The following is a 25640-nucleotide window of genomic DNA, read 5'->3' on the forward strand; positions in this document are numbered from 1 at the left end:
CAAAGAAAGAATTCCTCCTCCTGCTCCTGCAGACAACAATAAAAGCCACACAATGGGATAGAGATTTCTGTAGTTAATATTTAATGAATAGATTGGGTAAGAGCCTTAAGGTTTAATAATGCTGGCACATACAACAGCACAGAACTGTACATTAGCACACTGTGAATATATACACCATAGGTGTCATTTCAAAACACTAATTAAAAGGACATGGAACCTCTCACCTCCAGATCACTGGAGCATATGCAACACTATGCAAATACTGCTTTTATTTTAGTTCACTGCAACAACCTAGGTGACCGGTCAGAGACTAGAATCCAAAAGAATAGATTGGAAACTGATTTTTCCTTCCTCACTTCAGGAAACCCATTCAGAAAAAGATAGGCCACTCTGAGAACAGCACTCTAATTTTTATATTGTTGCTCATTGTACACCTTTTATGCAGACAGTTGTGTTTCCAGGGTTGTAGGAACAATTATTTACAAATAATAGTTGAAAAAAGGGGTTAAGTGGGTAGAGAAAAACTATTTTAAATATTAGATTCTTATTAGCACTTAAAGAAGTTTTAAAAATCTGTAGTAAGTAAGGAGTTTAGCATGTAGTTGCCCTCTCCCTCTTTGAGAGAGAAGATAAGAATATATTTTTTTTTTATTCTTGTTTAGGGCTTCAAAAGCCTTCTTGCTATTTGCTGTCAATACTTTACACTAGACATATTGAAACTGTAGTACTTCTCAGTTTAACTGGGGATATTTTCAATGGCAAAGGTATAAATACTACAAATTTTCATGGTCACATGTGAGTGTTTTCACAATTACAGATCATGGCTAACAAACATTTATTTTTTTAAACACATTCCAAAGCCTTCTGCTTATTCAGAAGAGTTTAATTTTTTAAGCAAACCAGCATCTTGAAAAAAACCTCATAGACACTGCATTGTTGATGGGCTTCTAAACTAGTGAGCAATTAAAGCCTGTGTTATCTAAAAAGAGAACCATAAGCTCTGGCTATTAGCTTTTTCTGACACATTTACACAGCCCTACAAACCTTGGAGCAAGTCTTGCATATTGGTAAAAGGCAGCATAAACTTATAAGAATTAGTATAATAAAGATGAACTTTTAAAGCAGAGAACAGTAAGGCCAATTAAAATCCAAGGCAAGAAGCAAGTGACCTATGGAACTTGAAACTAGATCTAGGAAAGGGAAGAACAATATGTTAATTGCCCATTCCACAACTGCAGTGATTATGAGCTTTGATTCTTGATGGGTTTTTTCAAGTCTGTATTCCAGTACAGGTACATACCGCCTTTTAAATCAGCTGACGCCCCCACGTACTGGAAGTTGTCCATATTAATTACATCAATAATAGGAGACACAACTCTGGTCTTGTCCTAAAATAAATGTTAGAAAGTAATATTGAAATAATGAAATCAATATATAATGATTCAGGCAGGATGTGATGTTGAACAGTTCAGCAGGATTTCATTAGCATGTCTCCCCAGCTCTCCCCCTACTTCCAAAGAGCCTGTGCTGTGAATAGCACTGCTCAGCACTGCTCCAGAGAGCAGAAACCATGGCACAGGGTATAACTGGAATTCCTCTTTCTATTCTAGGCAACTTTTATTCAGTAATCCCCCTCTTCTGACTTGCTCTTGAAGAAGGCAGCAAACCTGTGGTTCTAAAGGCAGTCAAGCAAACAGCCCTTCCATTCTTACTTTTAAATCCAATGCAAAGAAAAGCATCCAGACAATTCATATTTTTCACAGCAAGTCTCCAGCTATGCAGTGGACTACAGTTTAATTATTGCAACCTTTAAGGGACACTTAGGCCTTTCTGCAATCAGAAAGGTCTTAGGTTAATGCCAATCCATTTCACACCAGGAGAATCACACTTCAATAACAGATGCTCAGGAAAGAGAACCTAAAAAGCACCTCAGACTCATGAATAATATTAATCTCCAGCAGTTAAGATTCCAGTGGTACAGATAACCACAGTCCTCTATCCAACCATGGTCTTGTATTCTATTCTGAGCAATGTTAATTATTTTAACTGATGTTTTGGCCAAAATAGTTTAAGAACAAAAACCTTTCCAACAACTCCATGTGTATTACCCAGCAGAATCACAAGACCTCCGTGTTCTAAAATAAGACTCATCTAATGTTAGAAATGCAGTATCATGGTTAAGCCAGTTTGTCTCCACAAGTTATTGCTTGAATTCAAAATAAAAGTTTGGAGCTGCACAATTTAACATCATTCAGAGAACAGTTAACTTCAGAACAGCGTATTATCAAATCTGTGAATATAAAAAAATGTTTTGAACAAACAGGAGATATTTTGGTTACTCCTATTATAGAGAAACTGTTCTCATGGTTAAAAGAAATACAACCTAAACATCTGTATTTAGGAATTTATTTTATAAGTATATCTTGAAACAACACCACATATATTCTAAACAATGGTTCAAGCATGTATCCCCCTTATTAACCAGTATTATGCAGAACAGACTGGAACCAAATTAGTATGAGGTTGAGGTCATAAGAAAAGATTTAAAAGCAACTTTGACAAATGCTTTGCTTGGTCCAATAAGAACCTTTAACACCCATTTTCTTTTTATTGAACCTTAACTATTCAATCTCTGCTGATTTTAAATCAGCCCTAATTACATAAATGGCATCTACTAGGTCATTCTGCCTGAGTGAGCAAAAGGTCATGTATTTCTGTATCATCCAAAAGAAGAATTCAAGCAAGCCCAAGAGAATTCAAGCTGAAGACTAAGTGAAAAGCTGAAGACACATTGCTTTTTCCATTGCCTTTACTATCACTGCAGCTATGCCAACAAGGCTAAAAATTCGCTTTCATGAGAAATGTAACAGAACATCTAATCTATCCTCCTACTGAGAATTAATTTGTTTGGTCTAAATACAAACAAAAAAGGCCAACCTGCCATATTCCCCCATGGATCACATCTTTAGCTCCTGTTTCTCCTAGTGATAGCCTCAAGCCCATGTTTGCAATGGCAAGCAAGGCACAGTTTTGCTAACTGTGTTGCACTTGGGAGGGAATTACAATTTACTGCACCATCCCTGCAAAGTCCTGTGTGTGTGTGTGTGTGTACACCTTCCTACATCACTGAAATGCTTTAGATGTACTCATGTCCTTATTTTAGGCATTCTATATATAGTGATAGAATTAAGAAACTCCCTTAAATAAAGACTGATGAGGCAGAAGATATCAACCCGTCCAGTTATTCACAGTTTACCTATGAGCATAAAATACAGAAATTAAAACATCCTTCCTTTCTTTCTCATTTATTCCTCAGCTGAAATTCAGACAGATTATACATCTATGCCCCTCTCAAAGTATTTTTGAAGAAGATTTGTTTTTCAAATAGTTCTACTTGATCAGGTTGAACCTGGTGGTAAAAGCTGCCCAAGTTATCAGGCACCACATTAGGCAGAGCTTCAATTAGGCTTCAGCTTATCTCCACCAAGCTGCATAAGCAGGTAGCATGCTGTCTTTATATACCCGAGCTTTTACTGCTGGTCTGATTATTTCTGTCAATATCAGTGCAACACCACACTAACACCACTTGCTACACCTAACATATTTAAACAACTCCCAGTTGTTTCTCTGACAGCCAAATACCCAGGCCGTGTGCATTCAGTCTTGATGTATAACCCTCACATTGTTGGCTTGGGAATGTGCTGCCCTTCTGTGACTTGAAATTACAGGATTTGCTCAGTAGCAAAGCAGAAAAAAACTCTGTACATTCTTAAGGTGATGCTTTGCAGAGCATTAGAAAGTTGTTAATGCAGACACTGCTAAAAGAGAACTTGTGGGTTTCCAAATTACAGAGTTCACTCATTTAAAAGACTAAAAAGCAGCTGGTTCCCTTAATCACACCATGCATAAGTACCTTGCTTTAGGATAATTTAATGTAGAAAATCTTTTGCCCTCTAATGGAAGGTGCAACTGGAAAGCCATGTACTCCTTGGTGAACATAATGAAAAGAAATAGCCTGCAAACACTGCAAGTCCGTAGCACCTGAAAATTTGTAGCAAACCACATCATCTTGACAATTTATAAAGAAGTTATGAATATTCTAGAGAATTAGGCTTTATATATTGTTCTTATAAACCATGAGAAATTATCCTCGAGATTCTGCATTCATTGCTTCCCCTTTCTAAAAGTCTAAAGACACTTTAAAGATTAAACTTCACAACACTCTTAAGAGAAAATATAAATATTTTCATTTTAGCATCAGTTAAAAGTGGTCTCACTCAAAGTCAAAAAATCTGAGACAGACATGAAAAAGCAAACCACATCACACCTGTTAATTTTAGTCATTTTCTCCTTTTAAGATCATCTCTGTTTAAAAATACCTTCCTAAATGTGACAGAGGATTCACTGCTATGCTATGAAAACAGATTAGTTCAGTTCTGCACCAGAATCTTCCCATTTAATTTTCTCACACAATTGCTGAATTCTAAGAACAGAATGTCCAAGTGTTTAGAAATTTGAAAAGGAAAAAGCCAAGTAGATGAGTGCCCATGAAATTGCTAGTAGTTACAGCTGTTTTCAGAACTGTATACTTATTACTATAGTGACATTTTTGAGGAATCAAAGGGTTAACCTCCACTGTCTCCTAATTTAATCACACACACAAAAAATCTAGAGGGCATAAAAGGTAGCCTTAAGAATCATGCAGAAAACCACTCTCCAGGAAGGAGGAAAAGGTACACCAGCTCCTGGTTACACGAATATCTGTACACATTCTGAACTCTGAAGTGGTCACCTTGTGTGTATGCTGCTTCTGCACTGAGCTTGTGCTCAAATTGCCATAGAAAAGCCCCTAGCAGAATCAGACCCCTCCAGAAATGCTAAGCAAACGTGGCTCTTGAAAAACGGAAGATATTCTAAAAAGGAATCCATCTTATAGAAGAAAACTGGGATGGATCATGTTTCAATTCAGGAGGAAAGTCTGATATCTCAGGTGTCAGAGGCAGAGCTTTCTAAAGTGGTTATAGCACAGCAGATAGAGTTCTGCAGAACTGACTTGATTCAGACTGTTTCTTGGAAGCTGTAAATTCTTATATTTTAACACACACTATTACTCTCCTAACACTCCAACAGAAATAAATGCCAAGTGGGCAATTCTGGAACAAAAAGAAAAAGAAGAACAAAACACACTTTCCACCAGATATACAATAGAAGCAGCTGCCTATCAGAAAACACAGTATTCATGAACAGCAGCCCTGACCTGAAAAAAGTTACCAGTGAGCAGAAAAGAGTTCATGTCTATTCAGCTTCTTGTCACTGAGATTATCAAAAAAGGGTGCCAATTAACATCAACTAACATACTGTCTGCCCTGTGAGCTGAATTAATCCATTTAAAATAACAAAGAGCTATCATATACAATATATAAACACTAACCCAGCCTTAATTATTTGAACACCAGAAAACTTAAAAGCTGCTTTTTCAATCCCCATAGCTGTTGGCTGGGAATCTTTGCAGATGACAGTTAAATGAAATTCTATATCCATTATTTATTTAACAGTACATCAATCTTTTAAGACTGAGAAAAATATATTCATACAGCTGAAAACTATTCAGTGGTACACAATTAGTGTGTACTATGGTGACAGTTGGAAGCAGCGAGTTTTGAAGGATCTAATAATTCACATGCCACTAAAATGTAGCTGCTGCAAGAAGCAAAATATGCACCAGCTTCTCCAACCTAATACACCCCATTCAGTGCTGGATCTTCACAAAATTGCCAGCAATTTAGTAAGAGGTTTTACATTCTGTTACAATGAAAAGGTAACACTTTTTCCAATTCCACATCAGTTTCAGAAAGATGAGTATGACCTGCAAAAAGTCATACAGAAGAGAAATGGGAAAATTACCAATAACTGTCTTACCAAATGCAGGATTTTGCTGACCAAAACAACCACTTTTCTTACTTCTTGAATAAATAGATGCTTCAAGTAGTTTACACAAAAGGCCTGAAAACAGTTCCCATGTCCTAGAATTCATTAGTGCTTTAGCTGCAAGCATTCTCCACTTCTTTTAGAGATATATTTTATGCCTTCAAGTTTATTTTCCTAGTTAATAATTAGAGAGAAATTCTCCCAAGCTTTCTGAAGCTGTAACACTTTAGATAGGTAAAAAAAAACAGGAGGAAGTGCTATGGTAGCCATGCTCAAGGGCTTTTTAGGCTCTAGGTACTTTAACAGTGTCCAGGTTTGAGCTGATTAGTTATTTCTACTCCAAAACAGGACTAACTGCTGATGTGTCTTGGGCAACTTGCAGTATTTCTGGAACACCTGGCAAACATAACAGGCTATTGCCAATTTTATGAGGTTCAACAAGGCAAAGTGCCAGGTTCTGCACTCAGGTCACAATTTCATGCAATACTACAGGATTGGGGATGCTGATTGACAGCAGTTGAACATGACCCAGCTGTGCCCAGGTGGCCAAGAAGGTCAATGGCATCCTGGCCTGGATCAGCAACTGTGATCAGCAGGAGCAGGGCAGTGATCATCCCTTTGTATGCAGCACCACTGGGACCACCCCAATCCAGTGTCCTTTTCTGGGCTCCTCACTCCAAGATATTGAGGTGCTGGAGTGTGTCCAGAGAAGAGTAATGGGGAGCTATGAAGGAACACAAGCCCTCTGAGGAGGAGCTGAGGGTGTTTAGCCTGGAGAAAGGAGTCTCAGGGGAGAGTTTATGACTCTGTACAACTACCTCACAGAAGTTTGCAGTAAGGTGGGGATCAGTCTCTTCTTAGAAGTAACAAGCACAGGAAACAGGAAATCGTCTCTTACATCACAGAGATTTGGATTGTGTATTAGGAAAAATTTCTTCACTGAAAGAGTGGTCAAGCATTAGAACAGACTGCCCAGGGAAGTGGAGGGGTCACCATCCCTAGAGGTATTTATTTAAGAGATGTGTAGATGTGGCACTTCAGGGACATAGTTTAATAATGGGCTTGGCAGGTGCTTGGGTAACAGCCAGACTCAATGATCTAAAATGTAATTTCCAACCTATATGATTTTATGATTCTAAAAGCATTACAGAACCAACCAGAATAAAGAAAATCAGTAATCAGTTGACAGCTTCTTCATTGGCATACTGAGTATACAGGGTTCACTTCCTTCTCTCTCCCACTTTCTGTTTTTGGGGAATGCAAAGGAAAGCATAAGGTGGATAAGTAAAGAACTGGGCATTCAAACAGAGTAGCTTAACAAAGCCATTTTGATCAGAAGCATTTTGGAACCAAACCTTTCCTGGAAGACTAGCTTTCCAGAAAGGGAATGCAATTAAGAAAGAATAAAAACCCAGTTGTCTTGAGTGTTTCTTAGTGCTTTTTTGGAATTACACTTCATTCAACTTCCACTTCAACTGAGTTCTTCCAGAGCAAGTTAACAAGTATAACCAACCCCTGGAGAAAACAGTATAGTTTCTCTCTCAATCCTCTCAATTGCTTTTCCAGGACACAGACTTAGCATCATTTCCATAGATGCTGAGAGCCTCTAGCTCCTGCTAGTTTCCACAAGAATTTTGGTTTGACAAGTCATCCTCTCTCCTGTTATCACACTGAATTTTAATGAGGCATAAAGATTCAGGTAAACTGAATCACATCAAGATGATACTGGTAGAAGAGAATCACACTTTGCTCTAAAGATTTTCAGCTTACTGAGGCAGTCCCTAAAGAACCAAGGAAGCATATATTTGAATTACTTGCAAAGATAGTAATAAATATTCAGATTTTATGTTCCTGTGTTCACAGATTAAATGAACAAAAATATGTTTTAATCACAGAACACTCCAATCATCTCCATCATCTTAAATCAGGGAAAAAGCTTCCTTAGGAAAATGAATAAAATTAATCTAGTATAAACCAGATGGCTTTAAAATTTAAAAGCTGCTTCTTCAGGAAATTACTTTACAACTCTTTACTAACCTCAGCTACTCTTTCCAAAAGTGGTTCCAGCCAGTGTTCATTGCACTCACAGTGACTATCCAGGAAGGTCAACACTTTGGCTTGTGCTGCATCTGCCCCTCTGACACGGGAGCGCATCAGGCCTGAGAAGTAAAGACAGAAAATTTTAAGTACTTCCTAGGGAAAACAATCAACTGTAGTGAGAAACTATTGCATTCTAAGTTAGTAATTAGTTAAATTACTCAGACAGGGCAAATACACAAGCTCCATTATCAAAACCAGATGCACATTAAGAATTCAGTGAAATGACTTCACACCAAACAGCCTGCAAGTGCCCAGCTTACTGCACTCCACAGGTTTCCATCTGATTTAAGCAGAAGAAGAAAAGTACCTTTTCAAAACAAGTGATACACGAATACAGATGGATCTGTATTACTCTAAGTGGTATTTACACCAATAAATCTTAAGATTGGACCTGAAAACAAGTATGCCTCTTCAAGTTCTACTAAGCCACTAAGGAAAGCACCATAATTAACTTACCCTCCCCACCTTTTTGCCACTCCCCATCTTAGTACTTACCAGAGTCTGTACAGTCTTCTATGAATTTCTTCAACAAATAACAATGCTTCATTAATTCCCATTGGAGAACCCTATCCAACCCATTTGTATTTCCTCTACATGGAAAGAATGGCTGTGCCTACAGCCATTCTCTTGTTTTGCAGTTTGTTTGGGGTTTGTTTGTTCTGAATAGATATCTTTAGGCAGAAACTTCCGGCAAAACCCAAAGGTTCTTCTCTATGTCTCGATTACATAGATGTCATCACTGATTTACTCTGCTCCTTTTCTTTACTATCTGTTCACTGGATGACCTCACCAATCCTTAAAGTCCCTTGCTATATATACACACATAGCAAGCTTCCTCCCATTTCTTTGCAAATTTCCTCCCTACTTTTTTCTACTGCTATTCAAAAATTCATTGATTCCTTTTTGTTATGTGAGACCAAAGCCAAGTCTGATTTGGTTTGGTTTTATTTTCTTTTTTAAATTTTTTTTCCTTTTTCTTTCTTGATTGTTTCCCACTAAATCTGTCCTGTTTTGTTTGGGCATTTCCCCCCCTCACCAGCTGAAATACTGTAAAAGAATCAAGCCTGTTACTTGCTCCTCCCTTTACAAAACAAACACACAAAACATGACCATGCCAAGAGAACACAAGATGCTTATGAGGAAAAGCTTGTTTGCTCTGACCAACATTCAATATCAGCTCCATCAAGATCATTTTCCTATCTCTTATTTCAAGTGTGAACACAGTTCCAGGTACATGCTATGCCATGGCTCTCCAACATTTCACATTTTATCTGTGGCACAGTGACACGTAACTGTACCTCACAGACTTAATGCTGGTGCCTTAATTTCAGTCTTTGAATCTGTTCTGTTCAGTTTTTCCACATCAAACCATTCCCCAAGCACTATCACTATATTTTCTCAAACTTCTCAAATTCCACTCCCCAGAGCTAATTAATTTTAAATAATATTGTTGAAGAGCCATCTTTAGTTCTTTAGGAAACACACAACAGTGTTTTTAATTTCATAGTTTAAAAAAACAGACATGGGCACTTTGGTCATTGAGTCCTCCACAATCACATTCAGGCTTATAATGAATAGAGCTGAAAAGGTTACACTGAACATTTATTCTGTAGACTACCACACCCTCAAACACATCTGTTCCCATAAACTCTGGTACTAGAAATGAGACTAATAGCCACTAATATTAATTTCTGAAAGAAAGGCAGTTAATGTCACCCCCTTCACTGACACCATCTCTTCACCTCAACTTTTGCTTTAAAACACACTGCTTTCCTCTATTGTTCATACTGCTGAGCTACTCTTATCACCCTACACAGTGCTTAATTTCAGCAATTCTCTTAAATTTTAATTTGTATGTGTAATATTTAATCTCACAAAGATACAAACAAATACTCTGTCTTCTATCTGCAAACATTTGTGCTCTTCTGACCTAATAGATTTGTCAAATTACATTTAATTTTCAGATATAGGGATGCACATTCCTAATCATGTATTTGCATATGCATTGCAAATTAATATTTAAAATTACTAAAAGAAACAAACATCAAAAATGTGTTTCTTCATTCTGTTTTTTCTTTACTGCTACCTCCATCTTCAAGCGATACACTGAAAAATGACATTAACTTACTCAGAACCTGGCAACCATGGCAAGTCATAAAAGACTTGCTTTCCTAATAAGCCTTCATTCACAAGTATATTCCAAACAGAATATTTAAACACTAAGAACCCATCAGTTATTGCACTAACTTTAACTATGGGACAACACATGTTTTGTGCATGCAGTTTCCAGTTCCTGACAATCTAATGATTCCAGCTCTTCCCCAGGCCAGGCCAGCAGTCTAGAAGATGCAGCTTATAAAAATTAGCAAGCACATATGTGCTAATTCAGTCAGCTATTTCAACTGTCAAATCTCAGTTATTATTTCAAACAGCTGTAGATAACAGTTGCCTGCATCTAATACTTTAAACTCCACTATCAGTGAACTGCTGACTGAAGTGCTCAGTGCTGTGACACCACAACTTAAAAAGCAATGTAGAAGAAAACACAAATGTAAGACAAATTTGTTACAGGGCAAACTGGCTTCAGAAAAACCAGCATACTTGGTCCCAGCCCTCCTGGCTCCTCAAACCCTCTAGTCAAAGCAAGTTGCTTGTCTGGCTGTCCATCAACTAAATCCATAAAATGATATCTAATAAGGGAACCAGCAAAAAAAGACGTTTATTTTTAAGCTGCATCATTTCAAACACAGATACATTTTACAGTGAGACCTTGTGTACTATGGAAGCAGCTTAACTAAGGATTCAGGGCAGAAAGAGAAAGGAAAGGTTGAAGATTAAATGCAATTCCTGAAGGAAGCTCACACTGTAAAAGCCAACAATGGGCAATTGTGCCCAGAACAATATGGAAACAATCACAATTACTGTTTTTACCTGAACAATTACATCTTTTTTATTCCTTCCACTAGTATATTTATAAAGTGAAGATCTCTCTTCCAATAAGTAAAGCAGAATGTTCCTTTAAAAGACTTGATGAAAACTAACAGATAAGGCAGCACAGTGGAATTTGTATCTTACTTCCTTAAAATTAAGCCTACCTTCTCGCCGATCATTCCGAAGAACCCGTACTTTTTCAATTTTTCCCAAGAGAGCCCCATCATCAGCTTAAAAAAAAAAACAATAATAGGTTTATGAATTAAAAAAAAAAAGGAAAAAAAGTCAGGTGATGAGAACCAGTTTTGCATCCAACATGCAAAAATAGTTTTGCATCCAACATTTGTATACCAGAAGAGATGCCATCTTTAAAGAAAACAAAAGTTTTGTAGGTGAAAATGTTTGTGTTCATAAATAGCTACTCATCTCACAAGAAATAGAGAAAAATTACCAGGCTAAGAAATTACTACCTTCACCATTTAACTTAAAGCTAGCTTAATTTTACAGTCTTGAAATAATTTTAATTATTTTCTCTTTGCTTTCATTAGACAGTTTCTACATTACATACAGAGAAAAAACTTCCATAAAATTAAATAAACTGCTTTGTTTGCCTATAAGAAAGCTCACTTTCTAACCAACATTAAGACAAACCTGACCTAAGCTAGTATTAGTAAAAGTATTAATGCAAATATATATTAGCTTCTTCTAAGAAATATGACTCTGAGGTCCATTTCAATTGTTTCAACTTCTGTCATGATACACTAGTACCTAGAAGACATGGACTTATTTTAGGTTCAGTAAGATTTTTTCTGAGAGACTGATGGAGATGGGCATTCTTTTAAAACAGCACTACAAAAATATTTGTTGCAAACACCATGGGTTTTATTTTTATTTAAGATAACACACTATGAAAAAGCTCTTTTTAAAAATACACTCTTATTATTTCCTGTTAGTTGAAGGACAAGATATACTGGAAATATTTATAGAGACTTCACATTTCCACAATGACAGATATGGAAGAGTTAAGACTTGGTTTTGACTAAGTCTCTGCCAATTCCTAATCACATTCCTCTGCCTATTCTCAACTGACTGACCTATCAGCATCAAGAAATCTTACCAGAATAAGCACAGTAAGGTAGGGTCCTATAAAAGTACTTACGATCATTACTGTAGTCATCCACCAGTATGATTTCCTTAATAAGATGTGATGGACTTTTTTTAAGGACACTGAAACAGACCAAAATAAAAAATCATTCCAGCAGTGTTAAATTTCCAAAATAATGTCAGAAAAGCAGCTACTCAGTTAAGCTGCAGTAGAACCTAGCCCAGGATATTACTTTCAACAACAGCTGATGGCCTGTTCTTACAAAAAGCATGAAAAGAGGCACATGTATAATTTTGTGTGCTCCTTCTTCCCTGCCTCCCTACCTCCCCCACTTCCACTATTCCAGCCCCCAGAAATCAGTGCATTAGACAATGTCCAACAAGGAACTTTTGCAGATATCTTTGAGTCAATATCACCTGGGAATCCATCTACCCTGACTTGTTCTTGAAACAGCCAGCCTCCAAACATCATCTGATAATCAGTCCCATACTTTCATGCATTTTAGTTAAGGCGAGCAATTTCTTTAACATCACTACTTCAGGATGTAAGAACTGAAGATCTCAATGAAATTAAAACTTACCTTTTCCTCTGCAAATAGTTCAGTATAGTTCAATAATGGGTTGTTGCTTCCCATTCTTATCACAAGCTGACAGAAATGAATGGTCTGAAAGAAAAATGAGTCTCTTGTGCATACCTGACAACAGTTCGAAGCAAAGCAGACCTTGCCTCGTTATGAAAGGTGATCACCACACTAGTGGCTGGCAAGTCTATCCGCCACTGTTTCCTCTGGCACCTGAAAGAAATAAAACCCTGTCAGTTCAACCTAACTTTGACATTCCAGGCTTGGGAGATTGCCTTCATTGCAAAGCATTTATTGATTAAACTCACAGACACACTGCCTAAGAAAAATGAAATAGCTTGTTTTCAAGTGAGATTATAATCAGCCTGCCTTTTGATGCTTTTGGCAGCTGTTTTAGTGCACAAAAGGCTAAAAAGTCAGTGGCAGATATGGGCAGGTTCAGACAAGTCACCAGACTGTCATCATTGCACTATGTCAAATGTCATTTGTGCAGCTGAGTATGAAACCAGAGCTCTTCTTTTACACTAAAAGCATGCAATACATCCAAGGCAATAAGCATATTTTCAACGAAAATGCATGGTTCACCACATGTTTCTTGTTTATAATGGCATGTGCCCACTTCTCCCTTTATTTTTAAAGCTCCTGTAACATCCTGGCCATACTTACAGATAAAACTAGTTTTCTATTCTAATGAGAATTTGTAAGGATCATGAATATTCAGAATGTGAAAAACAGAGCTAGCTGTGACAATGTTGAGCCAACTAAACGCAGAACTATATCCTTCCAAACCATAAAGATAATAAATAGTCTATGTCAACTCATTTTTCATCACCTCTAGAAACCTGAAATTAATATAATAAGCAAAAATAAGCAAATCCCAAAATGCTTCCTTCAGGACTACATACAGTTAAGCTATTTAATCAAATAAAATAAGCCTAAAAAGATATTATGCTCATTGTATTAGAAACTAACAGTTGTAGAAAACAATGTATATTGAGTTGATGCCAAAAGCATTACAATGTGCCAAGTCACAATACTGATTGCCATTTGTGCAGTGACACACATCAGTGATGTATTTCTTCCATGTCCTTTAATTAAAGGTAGAATTTTAACAGGCCTAGCTGTCTTCAGAAAGAATAAACCTAACTAGCATACACCTGTAGCAAATTCAGCGATTTCAGTACTTATTTCAGCAATTAAATTCCTGTACTCTGTGCAGTATTAATCAGACCAGTTTTTAAGAGAAGTTTGCCACCCACACTTCTAAAACTAGCCTTCTGCCTGTATAAAAGCCCACTCCACACCCAATTAAACATCTGCAACATGCACCATAAACAATACAACTTCCACCTTCTTGGGATCAGAGAGCAAGCAGTAATGTGTTTCTTCCCCTGCCCCACTCCACAAAAACCCAACAACCTGTGGTACTTTCGATACAACTCAAGCACAGTCACACACATTAGTGCCTGCATGAAACAAAACATTCTCATGCTGCAGTGACCTCACTTGGCTCTGCACAAAAGCAGAGTCTATGCCAAGCCTGCAACTGCTGTGTCAGATTAGCGGGGGCGTCTCTGGCTTTGTGGTGGGTGTACACGATGGCTTTGTCACTAGAGCCCTGCATGGAACAAATAAATCTCAAATGCCTGTGCTCCTGAAAAATAAAGAGCAGCTCCTCTAGTGTGAGCTTCTGGCAATTCATCTAGACAGCTAAAAGATGTGCAATTATTATACTCAAAGTCTGTGGTGCCAAAGAAGATATTCTTTATCCTGCTAGCTTTCAAATAACCCACAGAGGACAGAGCTACTGTGTACACAGTTATCACACAAAGCACTCGCATTAGAATAATTAAAAAGTCACATTAAACTTATATTGATCTCTTTGCAGAAGAGAGCACTTGAGCCAGATCATGTATTAGGGAGAATTACTCAAGGCAATGAAGCCTCTCAATTTTAAGAAAACTCAAGAGAAGAGCACTACTGTGTATTTCTGAGGGAGAAATAACACTTCTAGTCATCCAAATAAAACTGGAGGAATGTTTCACCAAGTATCACTGTTTTCAGCTCTTCATAAATCCCTGCTTTAACTGACTCAGTATCAGTCTTCCTCCTACTCTGCTGTGTCAACAGGGCCACAGTTAAAATTCAAACCAAAGAAACAATGTCATTATTTTTGGCACAAAGATTAAACTTTGTATCCTCAAGCTGCAGCACTTCAATTTTACATGTAGAGTAAAAAAATACATTTATTTAAGACAGAACTTGAACTGAAAATTTCAATCAAGACCTTCAATGTTTAACACAGGTCAGTAAAATCAGTTAAAACATGAAAAGTACATTCCTTCCCCCAGTGATCTGGACTGGTTCATTTAACTAACAATTTTTCCCAGAACCTCTGATTTGTTTGAAACCGCTTTTGGCAGAAATATACATTTTAACCAGTGCAAGGAGAATATTCATTTCAACTGATCCTAAAGGCACAGGAAAGTTTATTTCTTCTCTACTTAAAAATAAGACTTAAGCGTGAGGTCACAAGCTTCTAATAGGTGCCAAATGACAAAGAAAACAGTTCAGTGCAGCTATAGTACTTGACAGTAATTCCCAAAAATCATCACATCACATCAATTAGAAGATGTGATCAGAAATCATTAGTCCAAAGCATACATGGGGAACACTGGTCCACAAAAACCATGGGGTATTTAATCCTTTATCCCCCTTGGGAAACTATTTTACACTGACAGAAGGACAGTTCTATGAGTTTGCTATTACAACTGTGACACCCACTTGTCCCTTTCTGGATTTCCCAAATCTACCATGAAATGAAAGGAAGCACAGAGGTTTCTCAGAGTTGTGAGCATCAGCCCAAGTGGTAGTTTGTGAGCATCAGCTGGAGCGAGAATCCATGTTCCTGCTCAGAGTTCTCTCCACTTCCTTTCTTATGTTGTATCTGCCTGTTTCTCTCTTCTTCCTTTTGCTTAAAACAAAGGCAAGCAGCTAAAATGAGTGAACCAAAAGTGTCTGGTGGTACTGCTGGCATGCTTTCACAAAAAGCACGAGGAAAACTTTTGTCTTCCTGCTAGTAAAAGTTTGCATGATGTAAAAAAAGACTTCACAATATAGTAATTAAAAGATGCATAGTTACTCACACCTACTCATGTAATGCAGAATCCTGATACACATCAATACAATTAATAACAAGTTACTTAAGAAGAAACAAAGTATTTTCTCACCCAGGCTTCTTTCCTTAAAGAAGACTGCAACAGCTCCACAAGAGGTCTTAATCTCAATGTAGTTGACTTCAATTTTATTAGAAACTAACATGCTTCAAAGTGTCTTGTGCTCAGATAGTCTTCTTCCTATGGCTATTGCTTTTGTTTTTATCACTGCACACTTCCCAAAAAATATTTAATGCAGCTTTTTCAGTTTTTGCAGTGAAAGGTCTTCCCAAAATAGAATGAAAATTAAACGCAGCGTGGCAAGGAACTCGTTAAGAACAACTTGTAAGAATGATTGCTTCAGTTTGTTTTACTGTTTGGTTCATTTTTTCTTTAAAAGATGACTGTTCACAGACTGATAGGCACTTAAATCTGCTCCATGGCACAGTCTAAGTAATAATCACAGCTCAGATATAGCCTGTCCCCAGTAACACATCTCTCTCTGGGTTCTTTTTCAGCTCTGTTTAGTGGAAACACTTAAGCAAGCCAGCATATAATAACAAGACCAACAGTTAAAAGAAATTACCATTGTAATATAATTTATCTCTGGATGTCTCTCTTACTTAAGTTATTCTCAACAGACACCCTTTGTCTTTAGAGACATGCCCCCTTCCCCCTCCAAGGTTATTAGATATCTAAAAAGTCCCAAATTCAGCATATCTGAATAACAGAAACTTCTAAAAAAGTTGAGAGTTGAGTTTGATCTCTTGGAAAAGAACACCTGATCTAAAAAATTAGAATACATTTCTTGTGGAAAAAAAGTATATGCTAAGAAGAAAACTCAAAAGTAATTTTAAACTCCTCAGTACAGCATCACAGGCATTGAGCTTTTTACTGCTTTCTTGACAACAGGTGAAACATCAGATTCTTCCTACTTTGACATGCAATTAGCAACAAACTACTTGGTTTACCCCATCTGCAACTACTTTGCATAAAGAAACCTAAATCCACACTATTATACAAGGGATTTCAGACATAACTGAGTTTCTACACAAATTTTCTTCAGTAGGCCATTTCTGATTAAAGAGCTTTATGGAAGAAAACAGGAATCTTCCTGTTCTCTTTCCTCTCCTGGGGTCTTTTTTTGCTTCTTCTACTTACAAATCTGTGAATGTACATTCATCCTAACTGTAGAATTAGCTAGGCAAATTAACCACATGTGGTTGGCAATAATATGTTTCGAGACTGGCTTGCCTAGTTTTTAAAACCAAACCAAACCTGGTTTTGTATTTTCAAGTTACAAAGTCCTAATAAGCAATTTTTTTTAAGCAAGACTCATGCAAGTTATTAAATCCTTTTTAAAATGAAGGTCTTCTCTAACCAATAGTAAATAATATCCTTCCTTACTGTGAGCTGTACTATTTCCTGAAACTGCACAAGCAGCCTGAAAGTATAATTCTGACCTATGTTTACCACGGTGTGACAAAATTGATTCCTTTAGGTTTAGAGTTGACAATCATCACATACAAACAGAATCACAGAGTGACTGAGATCCAAAGTGGCCCTGGAGATCTGTGAGCTCAAATTCCCTAGAAGCAGTACCTGCTACAGTAGGCTCTGCACTGGGCTTTGAATATCCCTAAGCCCAGAGACTTCACACCCTCTCTGGGCAACCTGCTCCACTGTTTGATCATCCTCACTGTGAGAGAGACTTACAAACATAGAAACCGAGAAATGCCACCAGATAAACAGGAAAAAAGAAAGACTGAAATGCAGCATCAGTTTGGATATATAGTACATGCTGATGCAAGTCCCAGAAACAGAAAAACTTGAATAAGATTCATTGTTCCTTAACCCACTGTTCAAGGATCAGAGAGTTTGCTGCTATTGGCCTTTCTAAAGCTGAAAACTCCTGCTTCAGAAAGAGCAGCTCAAGAGCAATAAATACAGAAAGGCAAATCCAAGCCAAGATGGCTCAGTTTGGCACTTACTGATCATGCCTGGTGTCAGGAATGCTGCGGTCCATTCGCAGTTTGTCACTCTCCACCTGATTGAATTTATTCCGTGCGTACGGATCCTGGCCCGATCGCACCACGGTAGCACCAACGTAGGCGTCCTGATCGAAGTCTTGCCACCGAACTTTCCCTACAGTAAAAACAGGAAAATAGCCAGTTTAATAGTCATGTTTTAAGGAACAACATTCAGTAATCCAAACACAATTGATGGAATATTTAATTAAGTAACTAAACTTCAACAGTAATGTTAACAGTGTAACACCAAAACTCACTTATATATTAAATTTGTCTAGACTATCCTGCAAACTAGAACCAAATTTTTAAAACAATGCAAAGAATCTGCAGAAATATGAATACCAAGTTTCACTGCCACAAGAATTCAGAAGTTTGCCTATATTAACTGAAAATAAAAAAAATAATGATTTAAGGGTGTACAGTTCTGTCTGTGACATCTTTGATGTTTAATTCCAGACTCTAATACTGCTTTGCAGTAACAATTCTCCTGTCTGTTACATCAGGCCAGAACAGACTACTAATCAACATATGAAATGAAAAAAGCCATGACCTGCTCTACTGCACACTTAAATCTTCTGGTTTCAACCCCTCCAGCTTCTGATAGCTCTCCCTTTCAACCTGTGACACTTCCCACTCCCTTTAATACTCAAACAGGCTATTTAAGGCCACTGGGAAAGTATAAAGTTTGGTCCAGAATACATAAACATTCAAAAAAAGGGAAATAAGAACTGCTGGAAGGTGCAAAATTGGCTGATCTAACACCAGAAACAAAATTTGTAGACAGGTCTGTTAAGGAAAACAAATAACTGAAAATATCTGCCAGAAACCAACTTAAATAAGCCAGGCTCTTCAGCTTTTTGAGATTTATTTCTCAATACATACACAAAGTAAGGGCTTTGCCAAACTAGTAGACATAGATAACCAGTCTTATTTCCCTTCTCCAAAGAGTGGCTAAGTTAAGGTAGGCCAAAGGATACAGAAAAAAAGGCATCAAGAGCAAAGAGCTTATGACTGAAAAAGAAAAATCATGCCTCACATGTTCCTGGGGATGGGAGTTCCCAGCTGCTTAAAAGAAAGCTTGCCTTGGTTAGTTCTTTCTGTAAGAACTCACATTATTTCAAATGTTTGGCCAGACATATTTGTAAGCAAAACACAAGGAATCATAGAAGAGAAGCAAAACCTGTGATGCTATCTCATCAGTAGTTGTCCTTGTCACAGGTTAAACTTCTTCAATTGTGTAAAATATTCAAATTCAATTTTCATTTTTCTGTATGCTTTAGTTTGTCAATTGTAGCTATATATAAAATCTCCTTTATGTGAAACAGTTAAGCAGCAAAAGAAGTTTATGGAAACATTTACATGAAATGAAGATTCCTTAACACTTAGTTTTCCTAACTCATCCTCAAGGCTTGAGGATTTCACTCAAACAAAATAAAAATCACGTTGCTCTGTTATTTTCCAGCATGTGACAAATACTGAACAAGCGTGAGGAAAAAAAATAAAGTACACTACCAGCACAGTTAGGAAAATCTGCCAAATCAAAAGCTAGAAATAAACCTAAAAATGTATGAACCTTGGCTGAATCTTCAGTCAAAATAACAGTCCCAAGGTGACTTGTCTGTTGCCTGCCAGCATCATCCAACAAGAGAAATGGACTACTTCTGTACCAGAGGCTTTTACAGTACCTCAAACCTACTGAAGGACAATACAAACATACTAGCAAAGAACACACTCCCTATTGTTTTATCTCAAAGGAGCAGTGAAGCAGGTGAGATTTAAGGATGCTGAAGCTATAAGCACAAAGAAGTACATGTTGCTAAAGTAATCCTAGCACTTTCAAACGACAAGAATTATTACAATCAGAACAACGGCAGTGATTTATGGCTTTCACTGATAAATGTTTTATGGCTATGGATCTTTCACAACAAATCTTACTGCAATACCTGGAGGTAGTGTCTCCACACTTTGTGCCTTGTCCTCCACATCATTGCCACGCACTTCTTTCCTTTTGGGGTCGATATCATTTGGGTCCTCCTGAAAAAAAGTAAATGATCTTTAAAATAATCTTAATTTAGTTTTGTGTCGTCAAAGTAAACTAGGTTTTCCAGATTTTAGACTTAAGAGTGGTCCAAGAAAACAAGGATTTTAAGAGAAACAATGATTATTCTCTCAATTTCTTGAAAAACACGAGAGTCAGACTTTTGCAATTAATTTATGTAAAAATTCTTCTTTGGAAAAATAAAAGGAAATTATTAGGAAAGATGGAATTATTTTTTTAATCAGTTATGTTCCAAGGAGCTACATGTGCAAAAAGGCTAAGCAAGACCTGAAGAAAGCCCTGCTCTAACAAGGAACAGCCTAAACAAAGTTCTTTGAAAAGAGAAATCAGGTTATCTAGCAATTATATCCAGAATGGCACCCTTACTATTGGAAAAATGCTTCCAAAATATTTTCCCATGTTAATATCATGGGAGTTTATTCTGGGCTTCACAGGCAACTCTGCTGGATTTGTGATTGCAGAGATGTTGATGATTTAGATGGGTGGGGGGCAAATAGTTTCACCAACGCCCTCCTCCAATTGCTAGCATTTATTTTGAACCTATAAATCTCATTTTCCTTTCAACAGGGAAAAAAAAAACCCTGACCACCACACTTTTGCATTCTTATCACCACAAAATACAAAATATGAAGCTGGAATTACCCCATTATGCATTTGGAAGAAGTGAAGAAGAGGCTAACTTTAAAACAAAAAAAACTAGCAACTGCATGGACTGTATGCCAATTTGTACTACACTTAGCCAATTGATTTAAGTGCCATCAGCTTATGTTGCTCTTGCACACTTGCCAAAAGAAATTCTGTTTCCTTTTTTAAATCTGCACCAAAGGAGTCCCATCTATAAAACCAGTTCTATTGGCACTATCCTGAGAAAGAGAAGACCTTTACTACAACATGCAAGAAGATACAACACTGTGCCTGTACTAATCACTGAGTGCACTGAAGCCAAGCAGTACAGAACAGCTCTCATCCCTTACAGGAATCTGCCAGAGTCTCCAGAGCAGGGTGATGGTGTATGAAGTGCATACTGGAAAATATCTCTGCTGTCCCAGCTCCTGAGCCACATCTGGGGAATTCTTTGATGGAATAGTAAGTAGTTGGAACAAGCCTAAGTTATGCTGGGGAACATTTTAACCACAAATGATACCATTTCAGCTTGTCCCCAGGCATCCCAGAACTTTCCAATGTAAATTCAGCTTAAGTCACTAAGTGCTAAGTTGGCACTAATATTTAGAAATATGTTGAAAAAGGCAACATATTTCTAAAATAGTGAAATGAAAAGTTAAATACAGAGGCTTCCCCCACCCCCCTCCCTGAGAAATACAGCTAAATCAGTTAAAAACTGAGTACTACTCTGAGTACTACTAAATATATATATATGTGCATGTTTTTCATTGCATCATGCATCAAGGATCTTAGAGAGAAGGAATTTTAACAGGTTCTTATACTACATATCCTCATGTTGGTACATGCTTTGGGCTACTGGGCCTTGTGGACCTCAACTGATACCTCTGCTTAGAGAAAGCTGTAGGACAACAATGAAAAAAACCAAAGAAAACCCACACCAATACAAAAGCACACTCCCAAAACCTCACAACACATTTCAAGAAAATGTTTATGACTCACACTGATGAGGGAAATTATATGTCACTGTGCACTGAGTCCCACCAGCACAGTGAAATAGATACTTTCTGTATTTTGAGAAAGTTGTATTTCACTCATTATTTGGCTTTGTGCACCATTTTAGACACTACAGAAACACTGAAATCCAAGTATCAATGGTAGCTGCAAAATTCAATTAAGCTCTTTACTATTCCAGATGACTGCAATGAGTCTAAAAAACACATAAGTTGAAAAATAAATGCAAAACATCTGCTAAACAATAGAAACAATAAAAGTAATAATGCAACCGTTTCTCCTGTAATTAAACAAAAACTATTGAGTACTTCCTCACTGTCCCCCTCCCTTTTAAGTCTTTGGGGTAAAACTCTGCCTTCACATTGATCCTTCTAGGTAAGGTGCATGTGCCATTGAGAGTAATTATTTATCAAGTTCTTCCACTTTGCATTTTGTTGATGCTGTGTTTTGTTTTTTATAAAATAAACTCCCAAAGGCAAAGTTAGATTCAGAAATCTCACAGTTAAATGCCATTTTGAATTCTTAGAAATGTCACCCTTTCAGGGAACTACTTGGTACAGCCTTCAGACATTTTGAGGTGAGCCAAGCTGCCAGGATGGAAGTTGCCACTGCACATTGCTTGATGCTCACCTTGCCTCCTATGATTCCTTATAAAACAGTATTTTGATGGGACGGTATGGGGCATTAAGGGATATTTACCTTGAACTTTGTGCCCTAGATTGGGACTTAGTGGCTCTAAAATCAGCAACTCAGTTAAAACTGATACTCTGGTGTAAGCCCTAACTTTCATCCAATTAAGACTTTGGAAGGCACATGTGGGAAACCCCTACCTTTTAGGTGCAAACAAGATCTTACACCCTTTAGCAAGAACTTGAGAGCAGGAAAATAGATGAAAGCAGTTATTGAAATCACAGGCATAAAAACACCCAGTTTCTTTATATCATTGATTGCAAAGTGCTTCAGCATGGTAATTTGGTGCTATATAGGAATCAATCATATGTTCAAATGGCATTACCATGTTGCCATCACCACAGAGTTGCTTTTTCAGCTTGCCTTGAGTCAAACAAAATCCCAACTTCTAATGTGATATTAAAAGGCCACTTGCTTTTGAGGAGTAATCCTCTTGGTAAAAGACAACAATGCTGGCACTGACAAAACTCATTCATACAGAAAGCTAAGCTTAAGGGAAGATTGAAAGCAACTTAAACTGCTTAAGAGGAGGCACAGCTCTTTCATCATGAGAGCACAAGAGGGAGATTTAATGAATAAAAATTAAAAAGGCTACTGTATTTTTCTACATTAAAATATTACTAATACTTTAAAATAATATTTTCCTGACATTTTTAAAAAGAGCTGACAATTTCAGGCTACAACTTGGTATGTAAATGCACATGGACAACCACTTTGAAGTTTTTGAAAAACAAAAATGAGGCTGCCAGCTAGCAGAGACATTGACCACACATTAGATGCACACAGAACATCACTAGAATAAAACCTTTGTAGCCATTACTCATGCAGTTATTTTCTTAGGCCAGGACACATATCAACAAAAAAATAGGTGCACACCAGCTAAAATGCAAGTGTTGCAAGGATTTGGCATATTTTAATTTTACACATCATGTCACTGCTTCTGCTACTGAATCAGAAATTAGTGGGAAGACATGCAAAAAAAACAAAACTGCAACCTTTCAAGTCCATTCAGTGGGAAATATTGCAATAATACTACAGTAATATTTTTAACATAACAAATCAATGTATATTAAATCTAATTTTTTAATTCAATTTTCTAAATACCGTTGCTATTCCTAAAACTCTGAAACTAAGGGATGCACATTTATTTAACATTGTTAAAACATTCCTTGCAGCCCTAACCTTGCACAATTCATTATGGTAAATTGACTAATCTGAAGGTGGGGTGGATTTTTTTTAGGCTGATTAATCACGGAGTTGCTGCAACTTCTTCTTTCAGGACACTGAAAGCTCTGCATGCCGCAGAAAGCCCACATTACTGACAAACCCTGCTATTACAGATCACTTTTCTTCCCTTGCTCTACTCACTCACTCCATCAAGACTAGCTGGAAGACTGAATTTGAGACATGTTGAAGATGCAACAGCAAGCTTCTCTGGGTCTAGTTTCTGTGAACTGGACTCAAAAAAATTGTTTCAGGAAATGATTGGTTACACATTTGCAGCTGCTCTGCTGCAGGGAAAGGATGAGGTAGTTCAAATTCAAAGCAGGATTCAAACATTTTTCACAGCATTTCTACACATATACAACAAGACATGATCGTATGCCATGAGAAATTTAAGAGTACTCAATTTGAGTTTAGAAAGCTATAATTATACACAGATGTACATTAGTGGATAATTTCATTACCATTATTTAAATCTTCCAGACCACTTCCCTTTAGTTTTGGTATATTTGTATGCATTGAATATTATATTCCTTACAAGCATTGCAAAGCAATTCTTCGTCAGTTATTTCACTTGGCATCAAAACCAATTTTAAACAGTTCCAAGTCCCTAGGTATTGCTTCTATATAAAAAAAAATTTAAACCACACTTAAAAGTACTACTGTGTTTCTTATTTTTGTCTCACAATACTTTTTTCTTCCTTTTAATTATAGTTTCAAGTATCACGGATTTGACATTTAACTGCTACGAACTCGATCTCATTATAGCAGAGATTTCAACCCCACAGTGGCTTCCTATCGAGAGAACAACTTAACAACACGAAACATCCTTCGATACATTAAGATATCACACAGACCTTACAAGTAGCAACTCAACACACATCTCTGAAAAGCTCTTGAGTTTGGAAATAACTCAAGTGGGAGCTGACTGTGCTCCCAATACCAGCCATTCCTCTCACAGGCAACCTAGATGCCGAACAGCATGCAACATTTGGGCACAAGAGATGGCTGTGAGCTATGTCCTACCTGGACTGGTAGACACTCAGACAAAATAATTGAGAAATGTATCTTTGTTGAACAAAATACCTGTTAAAGCTTACTATCTGTTGCAGAACTTTTGAGGTGAGGGCTACTGCAGACAGATTTTCTGCTAGTGGTGATTTTCTAAGAGGAAAGTGCATACTGGCAGCACCTTCAAAGAGCAGCATTTGATCCAGCTGGCCTAACACAAGGCTGTGCTGCATCCAGCAGCACACATCAGTCACACCAACTGGTGGGTTTGGAAGGGTGCTCTCACTGCAAGATGACTCCTCTCAGGACTTCATACACTTCTGTTCTGACCACATAATTGGGACCAGACACACAGAAGCACTTCCATGTGGTGTGGAGCAGCACTTGGCATTGCAACAGCGTAATGCCTGCTCAAGGTTTGCATCCCTAAACCAAGCATAAAGGCTCCTCCTAAGAAAAAGTCTCAGAGATGAGGAGAATCTGACAGCTGACTAAGACACTGACACACTAAACCCAAGTTTCTTTGCTGCTGCTTAGCATCTCCCTCTGTATTCAGTGTGTGCCCTTCCCCCACCCCAATTCAGTTCACAATCTTTCAATTACCCATCAAATCAGCAGAGTAAGCTCTGAAGCACCAGTTCCTTCCAACACAGGAGTTCCTTCAGCAGTCCAGTGTCCAGCTCAGCCTGATTTCTGACCCAGCACTCACTCCCTGCCTCCCAAGGAGTCTCCAGAAATACAGCTCCAGTCTCTCCTGCTGCAGTAAACGAATCCAGCTTCCCTGTGTGCCAGGCAAGCACTCTAGCAATTTAATGTAATTATATTATGGGGCACCCACTTCTTCCCTTCTCAGCAAAAGCACTTTATATAAAACAGAGATAAAGTATCCTCTGAAAATGCCTGGAATGCTGCTTCTCACAGAAAAGACAAGCAGAAAATATCCCATAAAAAAATGTTAACTTCTTCTGACTGCCAACCTGCTTAGCATACTAAAGCAGACATTTCCAAGCACACCAAGAAGCGAAACATAAACACTGAAAAACTAGATATTTTGCAATATTTGATTATCACTGTTAGTGTCCACAATTATTACAGCAAAGATGATTTCATTTTCGTTCTTACTCCTTTACTCAGTGTAAGTAAATTGCTGTCAAAGGCACATTCTTTTCATCTATTTGAGTACTCAGAACAA

General features: G+C 37.5%; 1 protein-coding gene across 1 annotated transcript in view; it reads right to left on the reverse strand.

Annotated features, from left to right (window-relative positions):
* GALNT2 (polypeptide N-acetylgalactosaminyltransferase 2) overlaps positions 1–25640 on the reverse strand; it is an 89006-nt gene that overhangs the window by 20254 nt on the left and 43112 nt on the right. The window contains exons 2-8 of the mRNA XM_059468722.1: positions 19773–19863; positions 17791–17944; positions 12759–12857; positions 12119–12186; positions 11124–11189; positions 7966–8087; positions 1301–1388 (exon numbers count right to left, since the gene is read on the reverse strand). Coding sequence (XP_059324705.1) covers positions 1301–1388; positions 7966–8087; positions 11124–11189; positions 12119–12186; positions 12759–12857; positions 17791–17944; positions 19773–19863 — 688 coding nt within the window. The remainder of the gene's footprint in view (positions 1–1300; positions 1389–7965; positions 8088–11123; positions 11190–12118; positions 12187–12758; positions 12858–17790; positions 17945–19772; positions 19864–25640) is intronic.

This window comes from Ammospiza nelsoni, chromosome 3 (assembly GCF_027579445.1).
Source record: "Ammospiza nelsoni isolate bAmmNel1 chromosome 3, bAmmNel1.pri, whole genome shotgun sequence".
In the NCBI taxonomy this organism is placed as follows: domain Eukaryota; kingdom Metazoa; phylum Chordata; class Aves; order Passeriformes; family Passerellidae; genus Ammospiza; species Ammospiza nelsoni.